This window comes from Mycetomoellerius zeteki, unplaced genomic scaffold (genome assembly GCF_001594055.1).
Source record: "Mycetomoellerius zeteki isolate Tzet28-1 unplaced genomic scaffold, Tzet1.0 scaffold310, whole genome shotgun sequence".
NCBI classification, from domain to species: domain Eukaryota; kingdom Metazoa; phylum Arthropoda; class Insecta; order Hymenoptera; family Formicidae; genus Mycetomoellerius; species Mycetomoellerius zeteki.
Window position 1 is genome coordinate 1,606,544 of NW_017257295.1, and position 11,296 is coordinate 1,617,839.

The 11,296-nt window shown below is 32.9% G+C and overlaps 3 protein-coding genes across 3 annotated transcripts; 1 reads left to right on the forward strand and 2 right to left on the reverse strand.

Moving 5' to 3' along the window:
• Positions 1–405: 405 nt before the first annotated feature.
• On the reverse strand, positions 406–2,406 carry LOC108724794 (ATPase WRNIP1). Its single transcript, XM_018451411.1, has 4 exons — positions 1,963–2,406; positions 1,050–1,887; positions 573–783; positions 406–482 (listed from the first exon to the last, which is right to left on the reverse strand). The coding sequence occupies exons 1-4, from the start codon at positions 2,278–2,280 to the stop codon at positions 473–475; spliced, it is 1,377 nt and encodes a 458-aa protein (XP_018306913.1). The 5' UTR covers positions 2,281–2,406; the 3' UTR covers positions 406–472.
• Positions 2,407–2,653: 247 nt separating this feature from the next.
• On the forward strand, positions 2,654–4,498 carry LOC108724796 (phosphatidylinositol-glycan biosynthesis class W protein). Its single transcript, XM_018451412.1, has 2 exons — positions 2,654–2,786; positions 2,877–4,498. Exon 2 carries the CDS (start codon positions 2,900–2,902, stop codon positions 4,496–4,498), a length of 1,599 nt encoding a protein of 532 aa, XP_018306914.1. The 5' UTR covers positions 2,654–2,786; positions 2,877–2,899.
• Positions 4,499–4,970: 472 nt separating this feature from the next.
• On the reverse strand, positions 4,971–10,358 carry Eogt (EGF-domain O-GlcNAc transferase). The gene is given in 11 exon segments (XM_018451400.1): positions 4,971–5,317; positions 6,956–7,058; positions 7,141–7,274; positions 7,817–8,017; positions 8,098–8,251; positions 8,346–8,466; positions 8,549–8,712; positions 8,787–8,858; positions 8,860–8,924; positions 9,238–9,444; positions 9,679–10,358. Coding segments are annotated over 11 exon segments (1,656 nt in total). The 5' UTR covers positions 9,859–10,358; the 3' UTR covers positions 4,971–5,062.
• Positions 10,359–11,296: the final 938 nt, after the last annotated feature.

Below are 11,296 nucleotides of genomic sequence, written 5' to 3' on the forward strand. Positions count from 1 at the left end.
AATCGATATATCGGTTTCTCATCTGGACAATAAAATTTTTTTTTTTCAAACTCTTGTTGAAATGTTTCATTAGAATAATTTTCACACCTTTCATAATGGAATAAGTATATTATATGAAAATTTTCAAGATGGAGAGACAAGAAATACAGATGTTAATACACATCAGTACCCTGTATAATAATTATACATGCAATGAAAAAGCAAGTTGGATTTTCAAAATCCACTAATCTCTCATGTTAAATTAATTTAAATTATTAAAAGCTAATAAATTGACTTCCCATCCTCTAAAAGCTAATTTTGCTTGAACATTAAAGGTTTTTTTTTTAACAAAATAGATACAAATAAATAACAAAGACATATAAATATACATATAAATCTTATATTAATCATTTATAAATTTTGCTTTTTTTGAAAGCAATCAATACGCTGTAATAAGTAAACAGGTACCATCGTATATTCTTAGCGTAGTAGATTATTGATACCTGTAAGATAAAAGTAACGTTTATCATAAAAAATTAAATCAATAATAAATACATAGAAACAATAAAAAAATCATATCGAGTCTACTTTACAGCTTTGTGTCCGAGTTGCATTTCATGTGTAATGGCACAGCCGGTTGAGGACCTTCACATTCCAAAATCATTTTTTCAGCTGCTTTTAATGCATTATATATCGATCGAGACTTCGGTGCTTTTGCTAAATAAACCGTGCATTGTCCCAAAAGTACGTCACACTCTGGCATACCAATCATTTGACAGCCATACATTGTATGAACAGCTACACCTGAATTTTTCAAACAATTTAATTGTACTCTAAAATATATGGATATGGATATTTAATATGATATTAACATGATTGATATTAATGCTATGGGTGTTTAATCCTCATCATGTTGGTGTTGATGTTAATACTTAATAGGTTTTAAAATCGATGTTGATATAAACACCAACACAGTGAGAATTATTTAAATACTATGCATATGGGTGTTAAATTCACATCCATATTTCTTAGAGTCTAGACTATGAAATGAATATATCTCGTTTCTTTACCTAAAGCATCGGGATCTGCTAGACCAATGTCTTCACTAGATATTCTAACTAGCCGTCTTGCAATATTTACCGGATCTTCCTTAGCTGCCATAATTCTGGCTAACCAATACAGAGAAGCATTTGCCTTACCAGCTCTTATCGATTTATGAAGCGCGGAATATATGTGATGGCTCTGATTGGCTTCTTTTTCGGAGAGCATGTGTGTTTTTATTAAACCTTTTTTAATATCTTCCAGAGTTATTGTTATATTATTATTGCGTGATATTTTTGATCCATCTACTTGCCTCGCAAGCGTTGCTAATTCTAGAGCATTCAGAGCTACACGTGCATCACCATCGCATGCTCCTGCTAGCCATTGTACTGTATTATTATCAACGTGATATTTAAGTTTTGTATTGGAATGAAATTTAATCTGCTCTCTACTGTTTATCAGTTCTTTTTCTCGTACATCAAGCATCTTTCCATTTATATGCTCTAATGCCTTATGAAGAATTTCTGTTACGTTGCATTCTGTTAATTTATTTAACACAAACATACGACAGCGACTTAGTAGAGCTGGATTTAAACTGTAAAATGGATTTTCAGTGGTACATCCGATTAAAGTAAATGTTCCTGCCTCTACGTGTGGCAGAAATATATCTTGTTGAAGCTTATTGAAACAATGAATTTCATCCATAAAGACAATGGTCTTGCATCCAAATTTTGATTTGTCCTTTGCTGCGGTAACAGCATCCCTTATACTTTTTACACCAGAACTGGCTGCAGATAGATTCACAATGTGCACATTATTACTCGTTAATTTTCTGCTTAAACATGCTATTATATTCGCCAAGGACGTCTAAAACATAAATTGTAAATGATCATAATTATTATAAAGCAGCTATATAAGAATGAAGAGTAAAACTAGCTTTACCTTTCCACATCCAGGTGGACCCCAGAATATCATGCTAGGAATCTCTCCTTTCTCCAATAAATAATTTAAAACTGTGTTTGGGCCAATGATTTGTTTTTGTCCTACATAAGCCTCAATATTCGTTGGCATCATTCTTTCAGCAAGTGAAATATGTTTCAGTGTTTCTGAGGATTGTACCTTGGAATGTTCTATAAAATTATTTCCAAACATGTTGTTGATTCTGCTTGGTATTGGATCATGTATTTTAAATTTTTTCACTTGATTGTTTGCAACAAAATCTTCATTGAAAGGAAATGATCTCTTGGTTTTCGCTTCCATGTAACTCGTTTTTTTGGTTATGTTATTCTTTTCTTACATATTAAATATATATTTGCATTTGCTTGAATATTTAAACGAAGACAAATACACACTAACATTAATAAGCGAAAAGTATTACGCGAGAAATAATTTGTTTAACACAGCGAATATTAGTGCGTTGTTTTTCTAACATAAACTGATTAAATAAATCACATTATTTATCACAATCGTAAGACAACGTTTTAACACAACTTTGGCACGATGAAAGTATAAAAGTTAATGAAAGATCACAAAATTCATTAATATTTTTCATCAAATCGTGTAGAATAATTAGAAACGATTAGAAAAAAGCAAAGTGCCGCCATCTACGGCAATATAAACGTGACAACGTGTGATATCGTCGACGCCATGTAACAGCATCAATCAATAATGTCAAATTTCTCGTACTAAACTGACGATATACACTATGATGTATATTTATTGTACGAGTGACAAATAATGAATAAAGAGTAGATTTATCCGCAACCGTAAGTTCTTTGTTTGTATACTTTGTCAGGTATACTTTCTTCAACTGTGTAAAATTATAGTTGGAGCTAAAAAAAAAAAAATGTCCGTAGAATGCCTGAAATTCGATTTGACAATGACGGCGTCGGTGAGCAAGGAACAATATCGACTCGAACAAGAAGCGTTTGTTTCCAATCACGAAGGCACGACACCGCAAGCGGTGATTTTCACGCTTCTGCCAACCATATTTAGCATCATATTGGCAGCAACAACTGTGGAAGTTCTTAAGAAGTATATATACACCCACAAAAATATGAGAGTCGTCGTAGAGTTCATGTTAACCATCATTCCGACTATCTTGTGTTGTACCATACTATCGGAATACATTGGTAGCGTATGCGTGATAATAATATTGGTTTCTATACTAAACATGTCATTGGTGTTGCTAAAGAAAAGTAATGACCTCAGTTTAAATATTACTGCCGAGTACTTAAATAAGCAGCCGGGTACCGATAAAATACCGTTCATAACCAATTTTCGAGCACTGACCAACATTATTACTGCGATTTGTATATTAGCCGTCGATTTTCATATTTTTCCACGGAAATTCGCCAAAACAGAAGTGTTCGGATACAGTCTAATGGATACAGGTGTCGGATTGTTCATATTGGCGAATGCGTTGGTTGCGCCAGAAGTTCGAGACTTCTCTGCTTACCGTCAAGTGAGCTTTTTACAAACTCTAACAAGAAATATGAGTAAATGCTTCCGAAGTTGCATACCTCTCTTGATATTGGGATTCGGACGATTTGCAGTAGTCGAGTACATAGGATATCAGAAACACATCACGGAATATGGAGTTCATTGGAACTTTTTTATAACTTTAGCTATCGTCAAATTATTTACTAGCATGATTACCAGCACTATTAGCTCGAAATATTCATTACTCTCAGGCATATGGATATTATGCATGCATGAATACATTATGAACACCAAAGATTTAAAGACGTTGGTTTTACGAGACGAGCCAAGAGATGATTTTTTTTCTGCCAATCGAGAAGGCCTAATTTCTATACCCGGTTACGTAGGATTGTATTTCGTTGGTGTAGCTATTGGGAGATTTATACATTCCACATATCATTTGCACGCAACATCGAGTATAAACTTTAATATAAAACTATCTCTTTTTAAAGTGAAAGGATACTACGTTGGGCCTTTATCCTTGTTAAATTTTAAATTATTTATGATCTCTGCACTAATTTACTTTGCAATATTATTCTGTAATTTTAAGATTTCCCGAAGATTAGCCAATGCCGGATATTGCTTGTGGATAGTGGCCCTAACAACTGCACTACTTAGTTTCTTAGTGTTCATACAGTTTTTGCTAGAGCTACTGAATATAATTAGTTGGCCGTCAGACAGGGGTAACGTATGGATTAGATACAAAATGAAAATGAGTAAAAATTTGCCAGTGAATTTAAAGAAACATGTTAAGAGTGAGAAAGAAGAAAATATTGAGGATGTATATAGGAAATCTTTAGAGATTTTTGATGCTGTAAATTACAACAGCCTATTCTTTTTTCTTATCAGTAACATTATGACTGGTATTGTGAATATGTTAATGTACACATTATATGCTAAGCAATCAGTAGCTCTATTAATATTGATTATATACATGGCTGTGAATATACTTTCAGTATTAATACTTTACAGGCTCAAAATACCGATTAAACTGTGAAATATGTGTAAAAATGATAAGTCAATTTTAATAAATTTACAATGTTTGATCAAGATTTTGACGATCTTGCTGAAAACAATGGACTTCCATAAGTCCATTTGGTGTGTATAATTTATATTTAAAAATATATAATGAATTTTGTTAATAATTTTTTTATTATTGTAGTTATAAGGAAATATTATGTTATAAATGGCCAAATATAGATAATTATTAATTAAATATTATATCACATATACATATAATATTAAATATATATTATATATGTAAAATTTAATTAAAAATTAATAATTAAGAGAAAGTACTGCCAAATGTGCAACTCAGACATATCGAGATTCACACACACACACACATACACACACGCACGCACGCACGCACATGCGCACGCACACACACACACGCGCGCGCGCGCGCGTTCATTTTATTTATTAAAATAACGTATATACATTACTATAAAAATAATATAAAGAAAATATGTATAAGGAATAAAATTGATCAACAAATGTACTTTAGAACACATTCTATTATTGTACTTCATCTTGTCAATTTATTGCCTAAAAGTCCTTTTCATAATTCATCTTTGGATAATATATCCGATTTTTGTAGTCGTATTGGTTCTTTAGTATTAGAAGGTTGTACTGATTCTTCATTATCTATCGTCCTAGTATCATTTTGTATTTTACTATGAGAAGTGCTGAACTTTTTGAATGCATTATGGTGCTTTACATGATTTTTCGCAAGCGAAACGATTCTGAGGAACTCCTTAACATCGAAACTATAATTTGTAAACTTGGCGTGAGCCCCGCCATCAGGATGTGTCCCCTGTAAATTATAAATAACTGTTTAAGCATACATTTATTAATCCAAAGTTGTAAATTTAACTAAAAAAAATAGAATAAAATTTAGAATAATATATATATATAGACATATGCTCCTTTTTGCTTTGTTTCGCAGGAAATCACGAAAAAAGAAAAAAATATATTTAATTTATTATTTTAATTATTTTATTTATAAACTTTTTAATGAAGATTTTGTTCGAAATGTGCACCTCTTGCAGCAATACAAGCATTGCATCTGTCAAACACGGCTCTTGTAGCAGCCAGGCACTGTTCTTGCGATATTCTGTTCGCTGCAGCTACGATACGATTTCTCAAATGTTGCTCTGATTGAATAGGCGAAGAATAAACTTCTTGCTTCAGAGTACCCCATGCATAGAAATCTAATGGCGTTAAGTCGGGCGAACGAGTTGCCCAATGTACTGCTCCTCCACGTCCAATCCATCGTTGTGGGAATTTTCTATCTAACCAGGTTCTAGCGACTCTGCTGTAATGAGCAGGGCATCCATCTAATTGAAACCACATTTCAGTACGTTGTTGTAATGGGATGTTTTCTAAATAGTCAGAAAATTCATTCTCCAAGAAATTTAGAAAACGGTCCCCATTTAATCTTGCAGGTAAAAAAAACGGTCCCACTAAAACGTCGTTCCAAATTCCAAGCCAGACATTAACAGAAAACTCTTGCTGAAATTTGTATTCTCTAACAGACCTGGGATTTTGATGAGCCCATAATTCCTTTGATTAATTATTCCACCTCTGGTAAATGTTGCCTCATCTGACCACATTATTTTAGATGGAAATAAAATATCATTGTGGCATGTCTGAAGGTACCAGTTACAAAAGTTCAATCTGTTCCAATGATCTTGAGGTAATAAATTTTGCACTTTTTGAATGTGGTAGGGATAGCGATTATCTCCTTTTACAGTTCGCCAAATTGTTTGTGGTGACACTCCCAATACAGCCGACGCATTCCGAACGCTGGTCTCAGGATGATTGTCAAAATGTTGTAAAATACGATTCCCTGCCTGCAAATCTCTTCGTAACGCTGCTTGAAATCGGTTGTTTTCTTGTCGAATTGAAAATGTTCCAGTCTCTCGCAATCTATTAAATGTCAACATAAACACTCTTCGGTTTGGCACTCTTCTGTTTGGAAATCGTCGTGCATATTCTCGCACCGCCTTTAAAGCATTACCGTTGCAGAAACCGTATACAAAAACCATATCAGCATATTCACTATTAGAATACGTACGCGGCATATTGCAAAAGACAAAATTCATCTACTGTTAAAGGCTTTCAAAGAGCGACTGACAAATTCATAACAGAAAGTGGAAAATGTAATCAAATATGTCGGTGCTAGATATGGCAAGAAATGTAAACATTTTTTTTCGATTTCTCTGAAACGGAGCAAAAACGAGCATATGTCTATAGGACTTTTTTTCTTAGTTTTTTACTCCTCTACACGCTCCCGAAGTTTTGCCATTTAATTTGGAAACACCCTGTATACACACATATACATATGTATCTATTATAGAATTTCATTTATCACTAAATTGTTCTTTGATTATAGTAAAATTAAATTATTGAATCCTGTATTATCTTATAAGTAAAATCTATATGAACGTACCGGATCTTGTTGTACTAACTTTGATGTATCTTTCCATGTAAAATATTTTACTCCTCTCAATCGTGCAAGATCTTTGTAACAATTAGGGTCTTCGCAATTATATCTGTATAATATTAAATTTAAATATTTGAATGTATGATTATAGTATTTGCAATTATATATTTTTTAAATATAAAGAATCTTACATTTCGAATACCGCTGCCCAATCCGGCAGAAACATTAAATGTGTTAAGCCGGCGCCATGAATACCGATAAAAATATCGGAATTCCTAGTGATTTCCAACTGCTTTATGAATGGAATATTTTTGTTGTACACCACCTACACAGTAAAAAATATTTTGTATGTGTGTTAAAACTGTTCCTTGTTAAAATTTTTGTGTTGAATTTTTAACACATCTGAATATTAATTTAACATAATGTGATCATGTTATTTGAATGTTTTGCGTAAAATTGAAATTCAACATTTTTTAGTGTTAAAATAACACGAGTGAACAAATAACATAAAAACAATGTATTTTAAAACGTAAATTTTAAGATAAATAAATAAAATGTAACATATAAATGTTAATATAACATATTATAAATGATAAATTTAGTGAAAAAATATGCTTCCATAATTTGTTTACAAATTATATTATTATTTTTTGTGTTAATTTTTTACTTAATATTTGTATTACTTCCTAATATATTCATTTTATGTCAAATTAACACAAAAATTTGGGTGGACCATTTGGAATATGTGAAATATATTAAATTGTATTAAATTTAACACAAATTTTTTAACTGTATAAAAGAACCAATTATACACAACGTAAATACATCTTAAAGATATGTAGTCAAATATCTCCGTTAAAATTTTACCTTATTAACTTTATACTCTGGATTCTCCTTTAAAGCTTTTACTAATTTATTCTCATTTAGGATCTTTCTGTATTGAGTATCTCTGCTTAGCAATGTTACTCGAATCTTTCGATCTTTTCTTGGATGAAGAGGTATTTGAAGTCGATGCAACACATGATCGCCAAAGGCTTTGAACAATCCAGATTTTTCACAACCGTAAATCTAAAACAATATTTTCTCATAATTAATATTCTTTCTCGGAGTGTGGAGCATCTCGGTGAAAGGATATACAATGTTAGTACAAGTGGCGTATTGTAATATAGTCCAAATATCATTCTCGGCAATAGAGGAAACACCAAGTTCTTGAAGCACACTGTCTCGCCTCGAAATGTTTTTAAGTCCCATAATGGATTTCTTGTAAATGCTTCGAAGGTGTCTTGGAACGCCGATCGATAGCTGAAAACAAAATGTAGTTTGATATCTAATAATCCGTGGTTTTTATTTTCCATTTGTGCCAGTTTCGTTTTATGTTTCGTTCTATACTTATTACCTATAACTTTCCCAGATCATTATATGATTGTCTGTATCGAAGGCAGATGGGTGCGAGAGATTCACGTGCAATGATGCGTATAGGTTGAAAAAGTCGCAAAAATGATGATACATATTTACTACTAAAACAAAGCGACTTTAATGAAGTGACGAATATGAATTGTAATTCATTTGACTTTTTTTCCCAAGTGTCTTCCTACTTACTAGCATCTATCTTCATGATGAAGGTTGGTTTCTCAATGATGACATCACAATCGCCATGAACAATCGGCCGATGAGGTAATTTTCGAAAGTTTCGTAATTCTGGTCCCCAGGATTGCAGCGGACTAATATGATCCGCGTTTTCCTGTAATCTCTTTTCGTTCAGCCTGATTGCAGAAGAGAAAGTTAAATACTTTCCAATTCCTTGCACAGATGATCTGCTTTGCTGATATTCACTCACGTGCAGTAGCCGCCAATTTGACCTTCTTTTAATACATCCATTTTGTATCGTAAAGGTTCTTTTCGGTTCAGCATTTAGCATCACGTTTCTTGCTCTGCAGAACCTCATATGCTCCGAACACTCTAAGGACGAATCATCCTGAAAAAAATAGAATCCAATCAAAATATCGAATTGTATTATCTTTTTGCATTCTGTGTATGACGTCACATTTACATGGAAAGAACGATTTTGCTGAAGCATCTAAAAATTTAGGTAAATACAGATTTGAAAATAATTTTGTTGAACTCTATCAAAATAATTACATAGGATATAAAATAATTTCAAGTACGATGCTGCAAAAATAATTATTTTGATAGTCCAACAAAATTATTTTCAGATTTGTATCCAACTAAATTTTTAGATACTTCAACAAAACCCCATCTCTGTATATATCATAATTTGGTAAACTCACTACAAATAATGGTTCACATAATAATATCATCTCTTTTCTTTGGTCGCGCACGTATCCGAAATCGCCTTGTGCATAATATGTGTCCAATTGAGCTCTTTTCGTAGCGACCCATCCTTTATGATCACCTGGACAATGTGGAATGGAAAATGAGTTTTCTGCTTTGCAATCTTCCTCGTAGCCCCAACAAGCTTTCGTATCGAGACTATTCTGGAATGTATCATAAAATTAACGTTTTTATTTTTAATGAATTATACAAAAACAATTAAAGTTTTTTTCACAAAAGTGAGTGAAAAATATAAGTAGTATATATTATTACGCAGGGGCGAAACCTTTACAGAAATCATGCTTGTAATTTCTAAATAAAATTTTAAATAATATGTTTCAAATATGTCGTACAAATAACAAAACGTAAAGAGAAATTAAAGTTAAATATAATCTTACCTTATATGGACACGCCGCATCATTGCGGCATTTTTCTGCTGCCGTGGGAAAAGAGTTGAAATAATACTTGACATGTTCGTGTGGTAGATTAATATCTGTGTAATTACCGCCAATGGCAGTGACCGTGAATACGAACACCAGTGACACTGGATAAAATGCGAACAACGTCCTCATGATCATCGTGTGAAAGGAATTATTGGAACTAATCGGATGTTCTTAAGAGATCCTCGCGCGTTCGTCTTACAACTGCACGGTTTGAATGAAAAACGAACCACCTGTGAAGGTGGGTGTATGACCTCACAATCCGCGCATTAACACACTTGCGCGGAACTTGTACAGCAATACGGTGAGAGGCGATACCGAAGACACTACGTGTGAGATGTGAGTCAGCTCACATCAAAGAAATTGCGCACTGGCTTGCCTTGAACGGTGCACGAAGAAGCGAAATTTTAATATTTTTTATTTTCTAAATAATACGCCGGCGTTTTTCGACCCGTCAGATCGATAATGCAGGTCTGTCTAAAAACCGAGTACGTTGAAGTATTTCCTTCGAAACAATCACAGGTAAGTTTATTGACTTCAAATTCTATGTTCCTGGTGAAAACATTAAGCACTTTCTTAAAGCATTGAAATCTCTCATAAATAAATGGAAAAATCTTTCCAGTTATCTTTACGCGATCAGCTGTCTAATATGTTCGCAACATGGCTGTGTACATACACTTTCACTGTCAAGGATGAATTTGTATAAATCACAATTTAAACTGTTCTTTCTTTTAAGTGAAATAATTAGGCCGAAAAAATGAAGCACTCTGGAGCAGCTTTTATCTGCTTCACGTGACTTTTAGCATCTAGAAGTCCGAATTTTTGAATCAGAATATTTTGTGAGTCTTGTGTGTGTGTTGTGGGAAAGCATTCTTAACTGATTTGTATCCCTCTATGGATTTCTTCCTGCAACATAAATGATAGTATCCACAGAATCTCGGTAAGGAAGAGAAAACGTCAAATTTATCTACTATCGATATGTAACTATCAGCACATATAGTAAAAAAATGATAATAACATATCGAAATAGTTAAGCCTTGTGTCCACGATGTTAGAAATTGGTCCGAGATCTCGGAGAGAGAAAGAATTAACCAATCACATTTAAACAATTTAGTCACATGATCAATGCGATTGGTCAATTCTTTCTTCATCCGAGATCTCGGATGGATTTCTAGCATCGTGGACACTGGGCTTTATAAGTATAAATTAGAGTATCTATAGCAGGTAAAAATAATAGAACATTATATACTATATATATGTAGAAAATATAATATAGGGGAGAGTTGCCGAATGCGTACTGGTCGCCTAAATCGTACCTCATCAATATTTTATATTATTAATTAATATAGGCACCGACGAGATACTATTATATTAAAGACCGTCAACCCTGGGCAAATTTTCGGCGGTATAAAAAGGGCCCCAAGGGCCCGGAGGTAATCGAAGAACGCTGACATTATCGACAATTGATATAAATTTGCTATTATTAATATAAATATTTGACTGATACACATTATTAAATTCATGATATTTTATTACATAAATGCTCTATAAATAAATATGCATATTTGTAAAGCTA

Bases quoted from the DNA above. Each gene is read 5' to 3' on its own strand.
- LOC108724794 (XM_018451411.1), bottom strand. From the start codon at position 2,280: ATGGAAGCGAAAACCAAGAGATCATTTCCTTTCAATGAAGATTTTGTT. The intron at 1,888-1,962 runs GTAAAGCTAGTT...TTTATGTTTTAG, and splicing joins GTCCACCTGGATGTGGAAAG to ACGTCCTTGGCGAATATAAT. The intron at 784-1,049 runs GTAAAGAAACGA...TGAAAAATTCAG, and splicing joins AGCAGATCCCGATGCTTTAG to GTGTAGCTGTTCATACAATG.
- LOC108724796 (XM_018451412.1), top strand. From the start codon at position 2,900: ATGACGGCGTCGGTGAGCAAGGAACAATATCGACTCGAACAAGAAGCG.